Source organism: Microcebus murinus, chromosome 1 (genome assembly GCF_040939455.1).
Source record: "Microcebus murinus isolate Inina chromosome 1, M.murinus_Inina_mat1.0, whole genome shotgun sequence".
Lineage (NCBI taxonomy): Eukaryota > Metazoa > Chordata > Mammalia > Primates > Cheirogaleidae > Microcebus > Microcebus murinus.
The window spans coordinates 46638503-46663695 of record NC_134104.1 but is presented as its reverse complement, the minus strand read 5'-3'; the positions used below and the strand labels follow the sequence as shown (position 1 = coordinate 46663695).

At 32.7% G+C, this 25193-nt stretch overlaps 2 protein-coding genes across 9 annotated transcripts in view; both read left to right on the top strand.

Annotated features, from left to right (window-relative positions):
* Positions 1–7020, top strand: part of SENP7 (SUMO specific peptidase 7) — a 142080-nt gene extending 135060 nt beyond the window's left edge. For 4 of the 8 annotated variants that reach the window (XM_012779684.3, XM_012779682.3, XM_012779678.3 and 1 more), the window contains 5 exons: positions 1585–1637; positions 3120–3163; positions 3253–3321; positions 4342–4492; positions 6789–7020. In XM_012779684.3, the coding sequence (XP_012635138.1) occupies positions 1585–1637; positions 3120–3163; positions 3253–3321; positions 4342–4492; positions 6789–6926 (455 nt within the window). In that variant the 3' untranslated portion in view covers positions 6927–7020. The other 4 variants (XM_076001218.1, XM_076001217.1, XM_076001216.1 and 1 more) reach the window with 2 other exon arrangements.
* A 1678-nt stretch (positions 7021–8698) lies between these two features.
* Positions 8699–25193, top strand: part of IMPG2 (interphotoreceptor matrix proteoglycan 2) — a 92150-nt gene continuing 75655 nt past the window's right edge. Inside the window, exons 1-2 of the mRNA XM_012779675.2 lie at positions 8699–12743; positions 13189–13437. Coding sequence (XP_012635129.1) covers positions 12659–12743; positions 13189–13437 — 334 coding nt within the window. The 5' untranslated portion in view covers positions 8699–12658. The remainder of the gene's footprint in view (positions 12744–13188; positions 13438–25193) is intronic.

Genomic DNA, 25193 nt, shown 5'->3' with positions numbered 1-25193 from the left:
AATTCTTAAGTTATACTATTATATCAAGTTTTATTATAGCATTTAAAATTATTAATTATTGATTTTATTATGAAATATTTCAAATATATAAAAAGGTATAGTTAACATAAGCAACTATTGGTACCCCTTCACCTAGGTTAAGAAATTAACTTTACAGATATAATCAAAATCTCCTCTGTGATCTTTCCCATTATTCTTTCTTCAATCCAGAAGTAACCATCATGCTAAATTTGATGTTTATTCCCATGCATCTTAAAATTATTATTTCCATTGGCATTTTTTGCTTGTTTTAACTCTTTTTTTTAAATTGACAGAAAAAATTGTATGTATTTACCATGTACAGTATGATGTTTTGAAGTATGTATACATTGTGGAATAACTAAATTTATCCAATTAATAACATTATAGCGTTTTTTTAATAAAATAGATTTGCTAACATTACTAAGAATTCATGCCATAGATTTTCAGGCATAGCTTGAAATCTCCTGTTTTTTTTTTTTTTTTTTTTTGAGACAGAGTCTCACTTTGTTGCCCAGGCTAGAGTGAGTGCCGTGGCGTCAGCATAGCTCACAGCAACCTCAAACTCCTGTGCTCAAGCGATCCTCCTGCCTCAGCCTCCTGAGTAGCTGGGACTACAGGCATGCGCCACCATGCCCGGCTAATTTTTTTTATATATATATCAGTTGGCCAATTAATTTCTTTCTATTTATAGTAGAGACGGGGTCTCGCTCTTGCTCAGGCTGGTTTTGAACTCCTGACCTTGAGCAATCCGCCCGCCTCGGCCTCCCAAGAGCTAGGATTACAGGCGTGAGCCACCGCGCCCGGCCTACTGTTTTTACTTAATAAAATTTAACATATTTCTTGTGACTCTGGTAATTTGGCTAGGTAATATATGATCTCTTATAATTCTTAAATTTAACACATTTCTTGTGGACTCTGATAATTTGGCTAGGTAATACATAATCTATTATAATTCTTCGATGATTTTTCTTATGTTATAAACCAAAATCTTAAGTAAGGAAATAAGCCTACTTTCTGTAAGAAAAAGATCCCAATTAAATGTTTTATAGCTGTACCCTAAGAAGCAAGCAGAATTGATAATAGCCATTACCATTAATGCTGGCCAAAACCTAGGAGGAAGAAAGAAAAACTGGTAAAGCAACCAATTATTTTCAATTCTCCCTAATCCTCCTGAGCTTCAAAAGGGTACTTATGCAAAACTCTATGGTCATAGTTAGAAGAACCATTACTAGGAAATTTGACTACCTTCCACATTAAAACAGCAGACGTTTTGATTAATGAGTTATCTTTGAAGATCATCTTTTTATAGGAGATTGGACCAGCTAACTGGTATTTCAGGTTTTGGCTCTGTGGTTTATGTATTGTCTGATAACAGCCAACCATTGTCAGTTTTACCTGTTGAGTGAATTTTATTCATGACATTAACCATGGAAAAATTAAATAGATCCCAGGTATTTTTTCTTTAATTACTACTGCGCATACAAATTACAATTTAAGCTTATCTAAATGTTCTGTATTAAAAATACAATAAAGACTCATAATCACTTTGTTATTTCTAACTAGATAATGATCTACATACTACATCGACACCATCTTTGAGTGCAGAGGATTCTCAAGTAAGTATGTTCTTTACAGATATGAAGGAAAACTCATGAATATAATAATATTAACTATAAGATAGGGCATAGCTAGGTGGACTATGCTGGATAGTAGTGGCCTGTCATTAAATCGTGCAGCTTTATGATTCTTTGACAGTTTTTATGAGGCTAGGAAAGAGAACAAGAGAGTTTTCATTCTTCTTGTATCTGTTAAGTGTGCTTTAACTTCCAAGGTTTGTTTATTTAGTAGTTTATCTGATGTACATCTTGGTTAACTACTTTTCTAATTTTTAAGGATCATGTTTACTTTTTTTATTCATTATGTCAGTAACTTTTTTAACTTAGTGTAATTAATAATCTTAGCAAGTTTTATATTTTATATTCCAGTTTCTATTGTAAATTGTTGGTAAAAATTATTCAAGTTAGACTCAAGGTCAACTTATATGACTCTGTAGACTAAAATAGTTACCATTAACTTTTCTTTATGTGGGGCTCAAAACTACTGAGCGTAGTCTAGATTTAGTGTTCTAATTGATTAAGATAGCCACCTAATGAATTTTTTTTTTGTGTACAGATATAGGCCTCTCTGGCATAGGCCTATGTCTTTACTGTCCCGTACAGAATGTTACTTCCTATGGTGGAAGATTTTCTTTTCTGCTGTCACAGTGGTGGTATAGGAGAGTTCCTTCTTGTTTCTAGGGCCAGGTTTCTCAGATTGAGTGCCTTGGAATGCAGTTCTAAATGCAGTTTAAGATAAAAAGGATTCTAAGGTCAGTTAAGTTGGGCAAATCCTGTGTACTTTTCATCTCTTAGAGAGTCACTGTGTGTATTAGAATAATAAAGATACTGCAAAGATCTACATTAAAGACATCTGTTTAAGTTTGATATGTTTTCTCCAATTTATGAACAAAAACAAAACCCACAAAATTTCCCATCCTTTTTTCTTAATATGCATTAATACTCTGCTTCTTATGCTTCAAAGGAAAGGAATGAGTCTCTACTGACATAACTTGTATTAGAAAATGTATGTAAAGATAGGTTAAATTAACTTGTTTATCTTTGTTTAAGATGATAACTTTGAATAGAAGCAAAGTTCTAGATTGTTTTTTAGGACAGGTTAAAGCTTTATAACTGCTTGAGGTCACATCCCAAAGTGTATAAGCAACTGTTTTACCAGTATTAATGAATTTTTATAAAATGAAGCTAGCTCACTTCAGATGACGAAAAGAACTCTTATTTGAAATTTAAATTTCAAAGTTGTTTGAAACATTCTTAAGGATTGAATTTTATTCATAACATCAACCATGAAAAAATTAAATGGATCCCAGATAGTTTTTCTTTGATTACTACTGTGCATACAAATTACAATGTAAGCTTATCTAAATAATCTTCATTAAACATACAATAAAGACTCATAATTGCTTTATTATTTAATAATTTGAATATTAATTCAAACCAGCTTTAATTGAAAAGTCATAATAAAAATCCATATCATTTCAGAGTACCGAGATGAATATGTCAGTACCAAAGAAAATGTGTAAAAGGTAGGTACATGCTATCAGTTTTTTTAGATATTTAAATATATTTCACATACAAGTACATAAATCTTGATTTTATTCTTTACTTTTCATAGGCCATGTATTCTCATACTAGACTCCTTAAAAGCTGCTTCTATACAAAACACAGTTCAGAATTTACGAGAGTAAGTAATGGCAATTTTATCATTCAGTCTGTTATGTAAAACCTCAGTAATTTTGAAGCTACCTTAAGAATTACTGAAAAGACTATCAGAGTCCGGGCGCGGTGGCTCATGCCTGTAATCCTAGCACTTTGGGAGGCCGAGGCGGGCGGATTGCTCAAGGTCAGGAGTTCGAAACCAGCCTGAGCGAGACCCTGTCTCTACTAAAAATAGAAAGAAATTAATTGACCAACTAAAAATATATATACAAAAAATTAGCCGGGCATGGTGGTGCATGCCTGTAGTCCCAGCTACTCGGGAGGCTGAGGCAGTAGGATCGCTGAGCCCAGGAGATTGAGGTTGCTGTGAGCCAGGCTGACGCCACGGCACTCACTCTAGCCTGGGCAACAAAGTGAGACTCTGTCTCAAAAAAAAAAAAAAAAAAAAAAAAAGACTATCAGAAATTATATTTTATTATGTATTTAAATGAGGCTGATGAATCTAATCATGAATAAATATCCTCTATTCTGGGTTAATATTCAAATATTAATATTTCTCAAGGATTATATCAAAATAAATTCAGAATTTATGTTTAAAATTGAACAAAAAGCATAATTTTATAAGGGAGCATTGCAAATATTAGCAATTATCAAAAGTACCACTTTAGAAAAATACAAGAAGTCTTTCCCATTTGTATTATGTGTTGTGTGTGTGTGTAATTTTGTAATTTACTTAGGACCTGGAAAAATCTAACAATGAAATATTAAAATATTTGTTAGTTTACTTTATAATATAAATAACTCAATGTGTTTGAGTTGTGAAAGTTGAATTGTTGAAAAAGTTTAGCTTTTAGTTTGAAAATTGCATATTTTCTTTAAAGTAGCATTTGGGAAGGCTCACAAAATATAGTTTGCAAAATTCAGTCTCTGGAAATTTGGCTTGAGATAATACATCTGGCAGCAAATGTTTTTCTGCCTTTGTAAAAATGTTGCATACTGATAAAGAGATTTCTGCTTGAGTCACTCAGTTTATTCATGATTTTAGGTATTTAGAGGTAGAGTGGGAAGTTAAGCGAAAAACTCATCGTGAGTTCAGCAAAACAAACATGGTGGACCTATGCCCTAAAGTTCCTAAACAGGACAATAGCAGTGATTGTGGAGTATATTTACTGCAATATGTGGAAAGCTTTTTCAAGGTATGTGAAGATATAAATAAGTTTTTTTATTCACAGTTGCCAGTACACAAGTTACTGGCCAAGCAAAGAGACAAGAAAATGTTACAGATAATCAAGATTAAAAGAAAGAAAAAAAAGAAACAAATAGAACCGCACATAATATAGATATTATAATAAGCAGATAAGAACTTTAAAATGATTTGATTAATATGTTAGAGAAAATAAAGTCAAAGATGAACAAAATGGATGAAGAGATGGAGTATACAAAATAAAATGGACACTCTAGAGCTGAAAATATGTAATGATATATATGAAATTAAGAATATATTGGATGGGTTTAATAACAGACTTGAAACAGCAGAAAACAGGATTAATGAACTTTAAGGAAAGATAATATAAAGTACCCAACTGTAGCTCGAAGAGAACAGCGCATAAAAAACAAGTGTGAGACAGTCAAAGGTCTAATTTACATGTAATTGTAGTCCCAGAAGGATTGGAGAGAGAGAGAGAATAGGGCAGTCTCAATATTTAAAAGAGAATTTTCTAAAACTAACATACCTGTTTATTCAAGTAGCTCAGAAAACTAGAGCTTGAAAAATTACAATTACAGATGTGGCTTTTAATTTTCTAGCTCACAGAGACTCTGTAGAAACTATAGCGATATTAAGAAATTTTAGGCCAGGCACGGTGGCTCACGCCTGTAATCCTAGCACTCTGGGAGGCTGAGGCGGGAGGATCGCTCAAGGTCAGGAGTTCAAAATCAGTTTGAGCAAGAGCAAGACCCTGTCTCTACTAAAAATAGAAAGAAATTAATTGGTCAACTAAAAATATATAGAGAAAAAATTAACTGGGCATGGTGGCGTATGCCTGTAGTCCCAGCTACTTGGGAGGCTGAGGCAGAAGGATTGCTTGAGCCCGGGAGTTTGAGGTTGTTGTGAGCTAGGCTTATGCCACGGCACTCTAGCCCAGGCAAAAAAATGAGACTCTGTCTCAAAAAAGAAAGAAAGAAAGAAATTTTAAATAGCAAGGAATTGCTCTTTGACCTATCAGCTCATTACTTTAGTCATTACCAATATTATTTATGAAGATGGGGTGTTTTTGACTAGGAGTCTGCTTGGAAAAAGGTACTTTCAAAGCATGAGGGTTTTAGTACACAGTTACAACTTTTTGATTTTTTTAATATTGGGGAAGAATGATAATATATAGTAAGAGATTGTACATAAATACTTGTTACATTGGGATTTTTTCCCCCTTCTTAATTCCACACTGGAACTTCATCATAAGGTGACATCTCTGGTCCCCCTGATATTCTTGCCAAATAGATTTCATTTTGTGTTTAGAAAATTCAAAGTACCTTACTTATTATATAACATATTCTGAGTCTGTTACATTATTCTACTTTATATACCTTCAGTCAATAGAATATACTTCTAATACAGGATGAATCACTATGTAAGATTACTGGGGAAGAAATTGCCAAAATCTAAATGTTGTGTTTTTTAAATTTGTACACTAATGTAACATAGCTTAGGTTAAAAAAAAATAGGCTTAAGGTAGACTACTCAAAACCTATGGAACTAAACCCTAATAAAAACAACATTACTTCTAATATAGAAATCCTAGCACAGGAAATCTCCACAATGTGTCTATCCTTTTAGCCTTTCACCCTGGGGCTCACGATTTCTTCTTTAAGACATAGTCCTTATATATAGCTTCTATTAATTTCATCAAATTTATAAACATATCTAAGGGTAACCTTCTTCAGCAATTCTTTTTTTTTTTTAAACATAGAGGGAAATGTCTTTGCAATTTCAATTTACAATTTCTTGATTAAGCTTAACATAATAGAAAATGTAGCAGATCTTGAAGCCATCAGCTATTTCCTGCATTAAAAGAAGGCACTTTTGTATGATTTTTCATTTTTTATGAGATTCTTCATTTATTGATAAGACTTTTCTTTTTGTTTTAATAGTTTCAAAATATTAACATCTTGGGAAAATTATGATAAAACCACAATCTCTATCTATTGTTTGCGCTGATTTCACTTAAACATGCATAGTAGCAGAACAGATAGTATTTAATTTTGATGCTCAAAAGTTAGCAATTTAATAAAAATGTTCTAAAATTGATTGTGGTGATAGTATACTAAAAACCATTATATCGTATATTTTAGGTGAATTGTATTATATGGCTTATATCTTAATACAGTTGTTATTTTTAAAAAGTTAGCAGTTTCTCATTTCTTGTAAAAATGAAATTAAAACAAATTTGAAATTATGCTGTTAACATGATTGCATTCTTTATTTTCTCTCATTAGGATCCTATTGTTAATTTTGAACTTCCAATTCATTTGGAGAAATGGTTTCCTCGTCATGTCATAAAGACCAAACGGGAAGATATTCGAGAACTCATTTTGAAACTTCATTTACAGCAACAGAAGGGCAGCAGTAGCTAGTTAATCTGTACAAACATGACACAGATGTTCTCTAAGATTACTGGAAAGCCTCTTACCAGCATTTGTGTTAGTCAGCTCACAGAGAAGAAAATAACTTGCAGTAGTTTTATAAGTCATTGGACATTATTTAAAATATATAAAATATATTATTAGAATTGTTGGGATCTCATAGATGGAGTAGGAATGGGGATGATATAAACTTATTAGATAGAAATTAAAATTTCATAAATATTTCATATTTTTCTGAGTAAATATGCTTGGATTATGCAATAGCATATGTAATGTGGGAATGTTTTTGTATATAATAAAACTATGTGATCTGTACTTCCACATGACGTGGTGTTGAGGGGAGTTAGGTCCTCCCTGGTGCCAGCCCCAGTGCTTGTCAAATTTGTTGACAAGTCATATCATTGTAATTCTATTCTTTGCAGCTCAAGCATGCAGTATGAATACTGTGTATTTTTTTTAAAAGAGAATTTAGTATCAAGGCTTCAGAAAATGCCATTTACGGCATCCCTTCTGTATGGTGTAAAAAAAGACATTCATAATGTTAGGAAGATGACAAAATTCATTCTTTTAAAGCATAGCTTATTATTCTCAATTGCTAAATACAGTTACTCTGCTCTAATTTCTTTTTCCATTTCTTTGTTATATGTTGGGATCTGAGAACTTAGTTCATTTGTTCAGGATAAAATTTGGAACAAAAAAATTTAGCTCTCCAGAATAGGTTTTTAAAAATTATACATGTAGCTCAACTTAGTTTATTTGAGGCATAGCTATATAAATATCCACTCCTACATTATTCCAAAATATATGTACACAGTTTCTATAATGTAGAAGATAAAATTGGTCTCCTCACAACTTTAACAAAAAAATACCTTTGAAGTCCTATTTATTAATTCTTAGAACTAAATATATAATTTTATAGCTTAGTTTAGCCAGTATTCATCTGCAAAGCCAGATTGCTGTCATTGCCTTTATATTTTTAAATTGTAGTTTTTAGAGACCTATGATCCTCATGGAGCTTAATTTTTTTTATTAAATATTCAGGTAACAACTCTGAATTCATGTGATAATGGTGGTATTATATATGATTAAGCATTTCAGAACCTTCTAATGTTATCAGGAATATTTTGAGAGAGACATGATTATAGGTATTTTCTCAGATAAGAAAAAAGCTTTTTAACAATATTATTTTCATCTTCTGTTTTAAGCATCTCTTGGATTTGTGTTGTAACTATAGGTAAAGAGGGTGAAGCAAAGGCAATTTAAGATAAAGCTAAAATACCTGAATATTTTATTTCAAAATCTTGTGAATTGAGATTGTCAGTTAAGCCTGTGTCCTTAGCTTTTGTTAATCCAGTCACCATCTTTATATTGTTAAATATTTGTCTTTTGGAGGTTTCATATGAAGATGGTTATAATTACATATTTCATTCCCAATTTGTGTATGTGTTGGAGACTTTTTAAGGTGACTATTAATTGTTTTGTACATCTAATTTTGGGAAAGCAAGAATTTAAGACATCGTGTGATTTCTTAACTTTTGTGTTTGTATGTTTTTCAAAGATACCACTGTCCTTTATCATGTTTTGAAGATTGTTTAAAATTCATTTTCCTAAATTCATGTGCAAATAATGCTTTGATGATATCGACATTTTATATTAAACATATTTCCAATTCATTAAATAGAGGTGTAATATTTTTCTTAAGAAATATGAACCATTATTAGAAATAAGTTTCTGATTGTATCATGCCCAGTGCATATCATTTAATTGATGCTTAAATTAATTTTTCTTCCTATTTTAGTCATATAACTTATTCAAATGCTAGTTCAAAAATTGAATGCTAGGGAAATTTTTTAAGCATCTACTACTAGCAAGCATTTTCCTAGGCACAAAAAGTGAGTGACAGCTCTTCTTCCTGAGTCATTTGTGGACATAGGAATAATTTTAATATTCTCTGGTAAGAACAATCATAGTTTCTTTGAGAACACTGGAGGGAGCTCAGCCTAGAGGTGTGTGTGTGTGTGTGTGTGTGTGTGTGTGTGTGTGTGTGTGTGTGTGTGTTAGTGAAAGGAGGTTGAGAGGTAGCGAGAGGATTGTTCATGGACAGAGCAATCCTTCCTGGAGAAGATAATGTATTTAACTCACAACTGTTGTGATTAAAAGAAAAAAGCAAGTTTTTAAAAAAAGTCATATTCAATTACTTAATTAGGTCTTAGGAAAAGTTTAATACCTCTTAAAATCAGCTTTCCTTTTTATGTCACGAAGAAAAAGAGGTTTAGACTTGTCATATAGGGCCCATCTTAATCTTGTTCCAGCCTGTATTCTATCCTCATCTTTCCATTGTCCCATACTTATTAGTCATATAAAATTATTCATGCATTAAAACTCCCTCTGGAGTCTCTTATAACTAAACTTGTCCTTGTAGAAATTTGGAAGCTTTGCCTACATGTTGTTAAGAGGTTCTCTGTGTATGAGGCGTCCTTCTGCTGCTGTGAACCTGCATTTACCCAGGTGGTCTCTTCTGTTACAACTCAGTGCATACCTTTTGGGGGCTGGAGAAATCAGAGTCAGGACTCCTATAAAGATGAAGATGTACTTTACCTGAAATTATCATGATAACACTGTTTCCTGTGCTGTATTCTTCTACAAAGTAAGCCTGGAGCCAGGTTATGGACTATGTTGTACCATGAGTGTAAATGTCGTGTTAAACCCAAGACCATAGATGGTTATGTGGAGTGGGTGTTATGATATTGTACCTTCATACCTACAGGCCTTGCACATGCTATTCCTTTTCACTACTTCATGTGAATTTTATTTTCCCAAAATCTAACTCAGATGTCACCACCTTTGCATCTGCTCAAACAGAATGATTCATTCTCTCTCCTGCTGTCTTATAACAATCTGTATGTCCCTATCTAATTGCTTTTATTACATTATTTGTGTACATGTTTTTTTCTTTTGACTGCGAGCTCCTTAAATATTTTTGACTGTGAGCTCCTGGAAATATTTTCTGTTTCCTGTATTAAGTAAGTATATTAGTAGCACATAGTAAACATTTTAGAAAATTTTAGTGAATCAATAAATGATCCTCAACTGACTTGGAATTAGGTATGGATGAAGAAACCTGTACTTATCTCTAAAGTGTGGAGCTTTATGTTTAGTTCTTATATGCTTATGATTTGGGGACATTTCTTGAAGCGTAACAAGGTTCAAGGATCATCATATGAGATTTTGAAATATTTCCTTAAAAGAAGTTTTTTTAAAAACTCAAGGAATATTTTTTTCTGGGTACTTAAAAATGAGAGAGATCATCTGTTTCATCTGTAGGTAAAAAATTCAAAATTCTTAGTAAGACTTTCAAGGTATTCCATAATCCATCTATATATTAAGCTTGTCAGACTTCATTTCCAATCTATTTATTGTATGGGCCTATCCTGCTCCAGTAAATGACTTTCTATTTTCTGTATAAACAGTATACTTTTCCACCTTATTGATCATGTCCAGGAATTTCTTTCCTAACTCTTAATCCTTCCCATTAACCATCCCCACTGAAATGCCAACCAGGCCATTTAAGGCCCAGCTGAGATAAACTCTTTCCATTTTTTCCAGTTGGACTTAATCTCAGGTTTCCATGGCACAAATTTATGGCAGTTATCACCTACTTATTTGTACCCTACTTCTTTGTACCCTACAGTTAGTCTAAGAATGGTGTAGTTAAAAGTTACAATTACATCAATGTCAACCTAAAATGAATTTATAAAATGATGACCCTATTTAGAAACACATGAAGCCAGAGACTTTTTTATACTTTTGTTTTTTAAAGAACAAGTACATACCAGTTTCTGAAATTTTACAAACTATTTTATAGAACATAATGTTTTTGAAATTCTTATGTAAATTCTCTATGTATAATATAAATTTGGGAAAATTTATTTCATTCTGGAGCTTGAACAAAAGAGAATTCCAAAGCTTGAAACCTCTTTAGACTTTATGAACATTTTTAATACAGACAACTAGTATGCAATACATTAGTTTCCAAAAAATTTTCATATTTTGTGTTTTTATAATTTCAGAATATTAGAGGAATACAAACACTTTGGTTACATATTTTGCAATTCTTACCAACGACCCTGTAATATAGGCAGAGATCATCATACCTAATTTCTTTGGTGAGTAAAGCAGCTAAAAGAGTTTAGGTGATTTACCAAAATCAAACATTAAATAGTACAACCATGATTTGAGTCCAGGTTTTCTCAATGTAAGTACAGACCTGTTTCCAGATTACTATGATTCTCAGAAGGTTTTTCAGCATTATGAACAAGGCCATCAAAAAGAGAAATATCCAACTAATATTTGTTACCTAAAAGTTCTCCCTTGTTCTGAATTGTCAACATGAAGCTTTTCTTAAGACTTTAAATTTTGGCTTAGCTAACAAAATTTTTCGGCTTTTTTCTCCCACTCATACAATAAAGTTTGGCACATAAATTTCTGATAAATTCACCAATATTTTGTAAATGCAACTATGTATATGTATTTAACAGTCATTTAGATTTGTTAGCTTTTATAAGGGCTGAAAATGTGGTTTATTTGAGGCTCTATTGAAAACTACACTTGATATGTTTTTCCTAAAGCATAAGATAACATTGAAGATGATTTTGCTAACATGATTAGTTCAGGATTCTCAAGAGAAATGTGGTTTAGATCTTTATAAAACATTTTTTTCAGAGAACGTCCCCAAAGATACATGAAATAAAATATTAATTCATTGCTATTTGATAGTAAATTCTGGCTTCCACAGAGATTGTGACTAACTTAATTGCTTTCTACTAGGTTTATTTGGTAACTATCCTTGTATAGAAAATTTCATCTGTTCCTATGGTTGTGGAGGAAATCCTTTCTTGGTTAAGAGTTGCTCATGTAGAGAAACACACTGGCTGTCACATTTGAGAGCAAATTAAACAACACAGTTAAGATCACGTAGCTATTATTTATATTAAGTGCTTTATATGTTCCAGGCAGTATTCTAAGCAATATGAGGATTAAATTAGTTAATTGGCTGTTTTAATCCTCACAACAGCACTACCATGTGTTTGTTTTACTATTTCTATCCCATTTTATTGGTAAGGAAGGAGAAAGTAAGTGGCTATAGTGAAAGATTTTAAAATTTTCTACCAAGGAGGGAAATTTACAGGACAGTAGCTTTGTTACGAGAACTGATTTTGTTTTGTATATATAGCTCTGTATTACTAAAGTAGGTAGATATAGTCAGTCTGGACATTTTATGTGTATACATCTTAGCCCCTAGGAGAAGCTAGAGAACATACCAATCTACCAGGTTCAACTAATAAATTCAGAAAAGTTGGAAAAATCAGTGAGTTATACGTGAAATGTATTATTCCTGAATGGACTGCTTGTTAAAGGCAAGGAGAGTGTTAAGAAAGAGCTTAGCTAGCTAGATTAAAGAAATTGTCTCTCTCCATCTGCTCTAATTAGCTTATCTCACCAGCTTTTACAGCATGCTGGTTATTTCAGAAAAGAAGGGAGAGCTACTTTGAAAGGACAACGGTTTTCTTTATGCTAATTTATAATGGTTTTGGAGTGGTTGTCCATTCTTAAACTTTTAAATGTTAGGACTTTCCTGTAAGGATTTGTTATTGGAAGTTTTAAGGCTTTGCACGCTCAATTAAGGATTTCATCCTCTCCTCATTCCTTTTGTTTTGGCCCCAATGATTATGTTTCCTCTTTTTAGGAAGATTTCTCTGGGTATTTTGATACTTTTCCTGATAGAAGGAAACCTTCCATCATTAACAGGTATTTAAAAATCTACATTTGTTTTTATCTTTATATATATCGCTAGTATATTCTCTTCAAAAATAGCATTATTGATGTGATTGCTGTAAGAAATTCAAATACTAATTTATAATCTTTTATATTGCTTTATTTAAACTTTTAAAATAGCTCCAATAATTTTGGTTTTCCTTCTTCATTAGTAATTTCTGGTTAAAATCTTCCTTTTATTTCTTATATTGAAATTGGATGTATACTTGATTTCAGTAACAATCTCGAATTAAAGGAGTGGAATTAAATGGAAAAAAATGGAATGCTTCTCTCCTCTTTAGATATATATGCTTGTCTATAATTTGAGTGTTGACTTCAAAATCCAAATGTAGCACGTGTTAGTTTTTCTTTATTTGTTACCTTTTGTATTGTATCTTCATTCATCAAAGGAAGACTTAATTATGTTTTCCCTCTGTAGCACAAACCTACTTATCTTTAGAGGAGATCCAAGAACCCAAGAGTGCAGTTTCTTTTCTCCCCCCTGAAGAATCAACAGACCCATCTCTGTCTACTGAAAAGAAACAGCCACTGGACCACAGAGAAGCTGAAAGACGGTGGTTACTCAGAAGGCGGAGATCTATTCTGTTTCCTAATGGAGTAAAAATGTGCCCGGAAGAAAGTGTTACAGAGGCTGTGGCAAACCATGTGAATTATTTTAAAGTCCGAGGTAAGCAAATATCCAAATTTGTGTGCTCCATAGTGTAATTCAAATATAGTTCAATCACAGTTGCATCAGACTATAAGTCAAAATTTGTGATAATTTAGATAGGCTGAGCCAAATATTCTTTCACTTAGCTATGAAAAAAGGACTTGCTAAGAATATTGTATTGATATTAATACAACTACAGAGAAAAGTTTATTTTAAGAAAGGAAATGTTTTAGATCTTTTTAAGCACTTCAAAAATATCAGTTCATGTTATTGGATAAATTATAATTTTTACTTCTTCATTACTGTAATTTGACTAAATGTATCCACACATATATTTACCAAGGTATACTCATCTGCTTGCCTATTTAGTTATTTTATATACATGAAAGTATAATCAATTTCTATATTTTATAGCTTAGACATTCCACAGATTCCTGTGGGTTGCTCTCTAGTTGGCACACATAAAACTTTTTATGTCTAAAATTATGGCACTTCTCACAATGGACCCTAAAGAAGACAACTCGAATTTTATTTTATTTTGTTTTTTAATTAAACAATATTATCCTTGATCTCATACTGTTTTTGTTATGTGAATTTATTCTATGTTTCTTATATATACTAACATTGCTTAATTGAACATAGTGTATCCCTTAGACATTTGGAAGATTCCCAAACTTTGCTATTTGCCGCTCAAGAGCTAATAAAAAGCGATAATATGGATGTGATGTTAATAAACTAAAGTGGAGATAGATGATGAAATGATTGTGAAATCAGACTTCTTAATTCATGCATTGATTCATTCATTTATTTAAAAAATGTTTATTGAACCCTTACTATTTTTGAGGCACTGGGTTATACAAACCTTCTGATTTGTTGGTTTATCCTTTCTTGTTCTTCTCCTCCTCCCTCACCAAAGTTTTAAAAATAAAATAAAAATTTAATGCCAGATATTACATCTATTTATATATTTGATATATTTGTTTGTTAAAGTGGTACAGTGTATTAGCAGCACTTTTTTATGAGTATATTTCTATTTTTTGATTTTATTTGGGAGCTATCAAATATTGCTAAACAATAAGCTTTCCTTTTCCTTTTAAATGGAGATCCATAGACTTGATATTTTGTGTATTGGACATATGCCAGAAATGGAAAATTCCCAAAAGAATGGGAAGGGAATAAAGAAACCACAGATGAACGAGAATGACATTTATTAATTTATCAAGATGTGATTTCTACCTGGATTTTTACTTTATGTTATTTTTAAATAGATCAGAATACCTAGATATGTTAGCATTTAAGGAATGTAATTATGCCTTTTAATTGCTTTGCTCTTGTTTTTATAAATTAAAGAGAAACTATTGAAAAAACGCCAACAAATAGAAAAAACAAAGCATTCTTGGAATAACTGACAGTAAAATACAAATGCCATGAATGGGATGCTTGAAAAAGTACCTCATAAGGCTAAAATGGTTTGCACACCACATCAAGATTATAACAATGTTGACATAGCTATTACTGTCATGGTGAAAAATAAATATTTCATTTGTTATTTTTTTGAAAATTGGGATAAATTAATTTTTCCACATAGGTCTTGATTTTGAAGAGATTTTGAAGACATAATTTGGATTATGATCTTAAAACCAAATATTTGAAACTTGGAGAGAGAGAGCTATTCAATGTTCAATAAAGCTGCGGTCTCCAACACCCTCGGCCGGGGACCAGTACCAGTCCCTATGGCCTGTTAGGAACCGGTGAGCAGCGAGCATGCGATGAAGCTTCATCTGTGTTTACAGCCACTCTCATTGCTCGCATCGCTGCATAAGCTCCGGCTCCTGAAAAATCAATGATAGCATTAGATTCTCACAGGATCTCGAACCCTACTGTAAACTGCGCGTGTGAAAAATCTAGTTTGTACGCTCCTTATGAGAATCTAATGCCTGATGATCTGAAGTGGAGCTCAGGTGGTGATGCTAGCGCTGGGGAGAGCTGCAAACACAGATTATCATTAGCAGAGAGGGTTGACTGCACAATAAATATAATGCCCTTGAATCATCCTGAAACTATCCCCCGTACTGGTCCATGGAAAAATTGTGTTCTATGAAACCATTCCTGGTGCCAAAAAGGTTGGGGACCACTGCAATAAAGGATCTTAGCTCTTTCTACCAAACTAATTCAATGTAATGTTTTGCCCAATTTTTCCTTCATAAAGAATTTGGCATCAATTGCTAGTTGGTGTAACAGATTTGAAAAGTGTCTCTAAGCAAGAAGCAACTGCATTTAACCTAATGGAGTAGAATATAATTAAGTCTCCTCCCTCTCTTTTTAAAAAATATTTGTAGTTAGAACTCTTAAAATATAGCTTTTTATTTTTATAACTTTATTTTTATAAGTTATTTTATAACTCTTAAAATATAGCCAGGTGTGGTGGCTCATGCTTGTAATCCTAGCACTTTGGGAGGCTGAGGTGGGAGGATTGCTTGAGGCCAGGAGTTCGAGACCAGCTGGAACAAGAGCAAGACTCTGCCTCTACAAATAGAAAAATTAGCCAGGCATGGTGGTGTGTGCCTGTAGTCCCAGTTACTTGGGAGTCTGAGACAGGAGGATTGCTTGAGTCCAGGCATTTGAGGTTGCAGGAGACCCTGTCTCAGAAAAAATAATAAATTAATTGGTATTAATATATCAACCCCTAAGTGGACATATAGGAATAACATTTATCGGTGTCAGGAGGTGGAGAGTGGGAGGAGGGGATGGGTATATACAAACATAATTAGTGAGATGTCTAATGTTTGGGGGATGGTCACACTTGAAGCTCTGACTCAAGGGGGGGAGGGAGGTATGGGCAATATACGTAACCTTAACATTTGTACCCTCATAATATGCTGAAATAAAAAAAAAAAAGAAAAAAAGAATTAAAAAAAGAAGAGTACCTTTGGATTTTATCTGCAGCAACAGCTCTTCTCGGTTCTATGGCAGACTGCCTGTGGACTTAATACTAGAAAGTCAGTTCTCCTGGTTCTCCCGTCTGCCAGCCTCCTGACTGGAACTGTAGCTGGAGGCCCACCTTGCAGATTTTAGATTTGCCAGCCTTCATGATCACTTAAGTTAATTCCTTATAACCTATATCTATATTATATAATAATTATAACAGTATATAAGTCAAATATTTTATAATTTATTCTATAGATTGCTATATCATAATCATGTATAATAGATATATATTGCACTCATAATTACATATGCATGTGTAATATAAATCTATTTCCTATTTATTTTGATAATTCAGTGATATGTTAAATGCTTGCCCCACAAGCTCAGAAACAAGACAAAGATGAGTGCTCTCCTCACTTCTTTTCAACATCCTACTGGAGGTCCCAGTCATTACAATAACAAAAATAAAGAAAATACATAAAGATTCAAAAAAAGATTCAAAAAAAATCTATCTATATATATATTTATTGAGGCATATGTTAATGGATTATAGGCTACACATATTTAAAGTATCCCATTTGATTAGTTTTGACAAGTTTACCCTTGAAACCATCATTACAATTAAAATAATGAACTTACCACTCCTAAACATTTTCTCATATATCTTTATAATCCCTACTTCCCTCATTATTTCTCCTTACCCCAGTACTGAAGTGATCACTCATTTGCTTTCTATATATTTTATTAATAGCTAACATTTCCTATACTCTTGTATATAAATTGAATCATAGTATGTACTCTTTGTTTTGTCTTACTTCCTTTAATAGCATAATTATTTTGAAATTTACCCATGATTTTTTTGTGTAGCAGTAGTTTATATTTTATTATTGGGTAGTATATTCTATTTTATGGATATACCATGATTTCAGATATTTGAGTTGTTTTCAATTATTAGTGATTACAAAGAAAGAAATTATGACCTTTTGGATACAAGTTTTTGTGAGAACATACTTTCATGTCTATCGAGTAATAGTACTACTGTGTCTGGGTCACATGATTTTTAAGAAATTAAAATTGTCACATTTTTCTACTGTGACTGTACCACCAGCAGTACATTAGGATTCCGGTTTCTTGACATCCTTGCAACCCTTGGTATGGTTAGTCTTTTTTAACTTCAGCCACTCTAAAAACACACTCTTTTTAACTTCAGTGGGTATGTTTCTTACTGCGATTTCCATTTGCATTTTTATAATGACTAGTAACTAATGATTTTGGACAGTTTTTTATTTGCTTATTTGTCATTCATATATCTTTTAGTGAAGAATCTTTTTGAATATTTTACATTAAAATGTGTTATTTGTCTATTATTAAGTTGTAAGAGTTCTTAATGTAGTCTAGATAGATACAAGTTCTTTGTCAAATATATGTTTTGCATACATTTTTTTCCCAGTGACTTGTTTTCTTTTTAATTTTATTAATGATGTCTTTTGAGGAACAGAAGTTTTAAATTTTGATAATGTGCAATTTATCAGTTTTTGGGGGGATCATGCTTTTGGTGTTGAATCTATATTTGCTTAACCTAAGATCACAAAGGTTTTTTTTTCCTATAGAAGCCTTATAGTTTTTAGGTTTTACATTTTGGTAGGATCTACTTTGAGTTAATTTTTGTATGTAATATATATGCATCAAAGTTAATTTTTTGCTTATGCATAGCCAATTGTTTCAGCACCATTTGTTAAAAAGATTATTCTTTCTTGCCTTTGTACCTTTGTTGAAAATTAGTCATCTATATATGGTGGATCTGTTTCTGTGCTCTTCATTCTGTTCCACTGATCTGTTTGTCTATTTTCATGCTAATACCATACTGTCTTGTTTACTGTATGCTTTATAATAAGTCTTTGAATCAGATAGTGTAAGTTCTTCAGCTTTGTTCCTTTTCAAATGTGTTTGGTTATGCTAGGACTTTTATATTCCATATAACTATTAGAATCAGCTTACCAATTTCTATAAAAAAGGCTGCTGAGATTTTGACTGGGATTGTGTTGAGTCTATAGATCACTTTGGGAAGAATTGTCATATTCACAATACATGTTGAGTATTTCTTTTCCAAAATACTTGGGACCAACCAGAAGCATTTCAGATTTCAAAATTTTTTGGATTTTGGAATATTTGCATATACATAATGAGATATCTTGGGGGTGGGACCCAAGTCTAAACATGAAATACATTTATGTTTCATATGCACCTTATATACATAGCCTGAAAATAATTTTATATAATATTATTGATGATTTTGTGTATGAAACAAAGTTCATGTATACTGAACCATCATGGGTTTCACTATCTCAGCCACCCCTGTGGACAGTCTGTGTTGTTTAGCATCACTATTATTCCTGGCACTAAGTTTATCTGCTACCAATAAGCAAGCATTCTCTTACACTTATTCACACATAAGTACTTTAACAATAAAATATATGACATACCATTAATATGAAAAATTATGTGAAAAAACAATGTGTTCAGGATAACTAAGTAGCATCATCACCAGAATACCTGTATCAGCTGTTCACAGCAGCAACAAACAATGGCAGGCTTTTAGTCTTCACTTATGATGCTGTGTTTTGTTTAAAAGGTTACTGTATGCTGTATTTTATTTATTTTTGATGTTGGTGTGTCTGGCCTACAGAGGTGCCATTTTATTACCCTTTGTGGGTGTGCTTACTGGGAGAATCTGGGCATGGGTGGAAAAAATACATCACAGTTGAAGGGGACCGGGAGAGTCTTTTTTTCCCCTTGGGGAATCTGAATAAATTGTGTCTTATGTGCCTGTGTTTTGACTATAATCCATCATATGAGGTCAACTGTGGAATTTTCCACTTTCAGTGTCATGTTAACACTCAAAAAGTTTTGGATTTTGGAGCATTTCAGATTTCTGATTTTTGGATTAGGGATATTGTCTTATATTGAGTCTCCTATGAATATAATATATCTCCATTTAGGTCATCTTCAATTTTTCTCAGCAATGTTTTATAATTTTTATTTTTTATTTTTTTTTTTGAGACAGAGTCTCGGTTTGTTGTCCAGGCTAGAGTGAGTGCCGTGGCGTCAGCCTAGCTCACAGCAACCTCAAACTCCTGGGCTCGAGCGATCCTTCTGCCTCAGCCTCCCGAGTAGCTGGGACTACAGGCATGCGCCACCATGCCCAGCTAATTTTTATATATATATATCAGTTGGCCAATTAATTTCTTTCTATTTATAGTAGAGACGGGGTCTCGCTCTTGCTCAGGCTGGTTTTGAACTCCTGACCTTGAGCAATCCGCCCGCCTCGGCCTCCCAAGAGCTAAGATTACAGGCGTGAGCCACCACGCCCGGCCTATAATTTTTATTTTATTTATTCATTTATTTGTTAATTCACACATGGAAACTTATATTGATTCTGCTAGGTACAGTATTCACCACAATAATTAAGACATTTTAGAGTGTGCAATAATAAAGGAATGTATAAGGTGTATGTGCAGGAAAGACACAAGTGGGAATGACTATCCATGCCTGGGGTGGTATAAGTGACTGGATTTGAAGAATGAATTGGCATTTTGCAGTGAATCAGAGTGGGGAACACCCTATGGAAGGCCTCAGGACCCAAAAGCTGGGTAGAGTTCCATTTGTTTAAAACTCACTATTTAGGAAGTAGATTCCTAAGGGATGAGGCCATCCACAGCCAGTCCATGACCCACTGCAGGACACCCAATCAAATCTGAATTTCAGATAAACAACAAATAATCTTTTTGGTGTTACATATATCTTATGAAATATTTGGGACATAGTACTATAAAAATCTGAGTTTGATCTACAGGTTTACTCACTCTTTGTTGTTAGAAAAATTATTCAATTTCTAAAAATCTCAGTTTCTTCACCCTTGAAATGGGAATAATAATATTATCTTTAAAGGTCTTAGTGAATATTAGCTAAGAGTTCTAGGGCCATTGGAGATCCCAAATAAATGATAGTATCATTGATTAAATGGAGGGAGCAAATAACTAATATTTTGTTTAGAATACAGATCCTGCACATCTTTTATCAGATTTATTTATAAAGATTTTATATTTTTCATGCCACTGTTAATGATATTTTTTAAAAATTTAGTGTCTGATTATTCCTTGCTAGTATATAGAAATACAGCTGATTTTTATATATTGACCTGTTATCCTACAACTTTGCTGAATTTACTTATTAGTTCTAGTAGCTCTTTTATATATTTCTAAGGGTTTTCTGCATAGATAATTATTTCATCTGCAAATATAGTTTAGCTACCTTCTAATTTATATGCCTTTTATTTCTTTTTCTTGCCTAATTGCATCAAAATTGACTGTTCCACATGTTTTGAGCTACACAATTCTGAAAGGAAAATATATTACCCTGAAAAAAGATAGCTTCATACTGGATTCCTGGATTTCTATGTATTAGATAAGACACACAGCCTGAGACCTAATAAAAGGCTTAAAGAGAGATTAAACACTAGCATTTTCTTCTTTAGAATATTATCATCACATTTTCCACTCCTTCACCAGTTTCTGGGGCAGTTTATTTTGGCCAGAAGAGAGGAATTTATAGATTAGTTAACTTATCGAAAATAGAAAGTTCTTTTCAGCAGTTAATAATGACTACATGCAAATTATTTGACAAGGGTGGAAATTCTGAACAGGTCTAGTTATAGGCCAAATAGCGAAGTATGTGGCATTTGTTTGTGATGGAGTTTTGTCTTTCTTGGTACGTCTTTTCCTGGAATCATGCTGATTTCGCTCTTCTCTGTCTACAGTGTTCTACTTAGGTGTCTCCTTTCTGAGCTGCACAAATGCTTCAGACTTCCCCCCAACTCTCCTTCTCTATTAAAATGTAACTATTCTAAATTCTATTATTCTACGTTAGTTAACTGGACCTTCTTATCAGATAGCTCCCAAACTGAAAAGCCATTGGATAAATCAAGGATGCATTACCTTTCCAGAGGGATTTGTATTTTTTATAGCTTTTATTGAGATACAATTCATATACCATACAATTTTCCCAGTTAAAGTACAAAATTCAATTTTTTAAAGTATATTCACAGATACACTAAATCACCACAGTTTAAGAACATTTTTATCACCTCAAAAAGAAAACCCGTATCTTTTAGCTCTTACCCTCTTATTCCTTTATTGTTATTCCCACTCTTCCCAGGCCTAGGTAACCACTATTCTTTCTGTCTCTATAGAATTGCCTATTCTGGATATATCATAACAATGAAATCATATAGTATGTGGTCTTTTGTGACTGGCTTCTTTCACTTTGCATATTATTTTCAAGGTTTATCTGTGATCTTCATGTATCCATACTTTATTCTTTTTTACGGCCCAGTAATATTCTATTGTATGGATATACTGTATTTAGTTTACTCAGGTGTCAGTCAATAGGCATTTGGGTTGTTTTTATTTCTCTTATGTACATACCTGGAAGTAGAATATCTAGGTCATAATTTTATATTTAACTATATGAGGAATTGCCAGACTGATTTCCAAAGTGGCTGTACTATTTTACATTCCTACCAGCAGTGTATGAGGGTTTTGATTTCCCTCCGTCTTTGCCAATATTATTATTTTCCTTTTTTTAAAAAAAATTGTTATAACCATTTTAGTGGGTATGAAGTGGTACCTTGTGATTTTGATTTGCATTTATATAATGATTAAAAACTGTGGGCATCTTTTTATATACTTATTACTCATTTATATATCTTGTTTCATAATATATCTATTCACATCCTTGTCAATTTTTAGTTGTGCTATTTGTCTTTTTATTATCGAATTGTAAGAGTTATTTGTATACTCTGGATATAATCCTTTATCAGATAAATGATTTGAAAGTATTTTATCCTATTCTATGGGTTGGTTTTTTCACTTTATTGCTGGTGTCTTTCATGCACAAAATTTTTTATTTTGATGTAGTCAAATTTATATATTTTTTACTTTTTTGTGTGCTTTTGGTATCATAACTAAGAATCCATTGCCATATCTGAAGTCTTAAAGATTTACTTCTATGTTTTCTTCTAAGAGTTTTATAGTTTTGGCATGTTTGACATTTAAGTCTTTGAAATATGTTAATTTTTTGTATATGATGTGAGGTAAGGGTCCAACTTCAATTTTTTTACATGTGTTCCAGTTGTCCCAGTACCATTTGTTGAAAAAAACAATTCTTTCTCCATTGAATAGCCTTAGCACCTTTGCTGAAGATCACTTGACTATAGATACATGATTTATTTCTGGACTCTGAATTCCATTCCATTGATTTATATGTCTGTTCTTATGCTGGTAGCATAATGTTTTAATTACCATTGCTTTATGATAAGTTTTGAAATCAGGAAACATGAATTCTCTTTGTTCTTTTTAAAAAATATTTTGGCTATTCTGGGTCTCTTGCAATTCCATATGAATTTTATAAACAATTTGCAAATTTCTACAAAGAAATCAGCCTATATTATGATAGGATTGCACTGAATATATAAATCAGTTTGGAGATATTGCCATCTTAAGAATATTAAATATTCTAATCTACGAACATGAGAAGTTTTCCCTTTTAATTAGATCTTTAATTTTTTTCAGCAACTTTTTTGGTTTTTAGATATGAGTTTTATACGTTAAATTTATTCCTAAACATGTTTTTTTCTTCGATGCTTTTGTAAATGTAATTTTTTCTGATGGTCATTTTTGGATTGTTCATTGCTAATGTGTAGACATACAACTGATTTTTACATATTGATTTTGTATCCTGTAACCTTGCTGAACTTGCTTATTAGTTCTAACAGTTTTTAAGTAGATTCCTTAGGATTTTCTAGATAAAAGCTCATGTCATCTGCAAATAGAGATAGTTTTACTTCCTCCTTTATAATTTGGTTGCCTTTTGTTTCCTTTTCTTGTCTAATTGCCAATGTCTATAGTAACTAAAATAGCATGTTACTGGCACAGGAACAGAGACATAGACCAATGGAACAGAACTGAGAACCCAGATATAAAACCATCCTTATATAGCCATCTAATCTTTGACAGAGCAGACAAAAACATACACTGGGGAAAAGAATCCTCATTCAATAAATTGCTCTGGTTAGAACCACTGACCAAGTTTTAGTGGATTTTCCTGAGCAAATGTTTCTTGATTTGTTGTATGTTCTAGGATCATTGCCAGAACTTCAAGTCATTGTTTTTACTAATAATTTTTACAAGTTTCACTGGGGGAGTAGATGCACGTAACTCCTCACTTTTCATGCTGGAAATGGAACTCTGAGAATTGCATTGTAATAGACGATTAAATATCACATGGTTAAACATAACCTAAAAGAATGAATTTCTTATGGATATATTTATTTTATTTTATTTTTTTGAGACAGAGACTCACTCTGTTGCCCAGGCTAGACTGAGTGCCATGGCGTCAGCCTAGCTCACAGCAACCTCAAACTCCTGGGCTCAAGCGATCCTCCTGCCTCAGCCTCCCGAGTATCTGGGACTACAGGCATGAGCCACCATGCCTGGCTAATTTTTTCTATATAGATTAGTTGGCCAATTAATTTCTTTCTATTTATAGTAGAGACAGGTCTCGCTCTTGCTCAGGTTGGTTTCGAACTCCTGAACTCAAACAATCCGCCCGGCTCGGCCTCCCAGAGTGCTAGGATTACATGCGTGAGCCACCACGCCCGGCCATGGATCTATTTTAGATTGAGCATTGAACTGCTGAGAGATTTGTGTAGGAAGTGGGAAGACATCCCCCAAAGCAGATTTGTAGGAGATAGCTTATGCTATTCTTCTATGAATCCAGGAGACAGGTCAAGAAAAAGCCTGCTGTGAGACCTGGTATGATTTGTATCACTTCTGGATGCTCCCCACATTCCTTCTAACTACATTTCTTTAGCGCACAATAATGTTTTTCTAAGATTTCATGACAATTTTTAAACATATAGAAAAGAGAAAGGATGATAATCGTCAACAACCATATTCTTACCACCTAGTTCTATAGTTTATATTTTATTATATTTGTTTTATTACATATCTATTATATCTCACCATCTTATGTTTTGGCTGTATTACATAAGCTAAAGCTATCAATGCAATTCCTCCTAAATATTTCAGCATGAGTATCATTAACTAGAACTCAATATTTATTTACTTTTTTAAAGGTGAAATTCACATAGATTGAAATTCATAAATCTTAAGTATACCATTGGTGAGTTTTGACTAATACACATACTGATGTAACTCAAATCTCTCTCAAGTGTTAGGGTATTATCACCTCAGAATGTTCTTTTATGCCTCTTCCCAGCTAACTCCCACCCCATCAGGCAACCACTCTTTAACACCTTTTTTTAAATCATAGATTATTTTCACTTATCTAGGGATTTACATAAATAGAATGGTATGTACTCTTTTGTGTAAGGCTTCTTTCACTCAGCTTTTTGTTATTCATCCATCTCGTTGAATGAATTAGTAATTTCTTTTTGATTCCATTGTATGGTCATTTCTTTATTTTTCTGTTGTTGGTTACCTGGGTTGTTTTCATTGTTATGTTTTTATGAATAAAGCTGCTCTGGTATTGAACATAAGTCTTTCTGTGGATATATCCTTACATCTCTCCTGAAGAAATACCTGGGAGGGGAATTGCTGGGTCATAGGTTTGGTGTACATTTAGTTACATAATAAACTATTAATATTTTTTCAAAGTAGATATACTATGTTAACATTCCTACTAAAAATGACAGTTCTGGTTGCTCTGCATTCTTGTCAAGCTTTGGCATTCTCCACGTAAAAAAAATTTCAGCTGTTCTGGCTTGT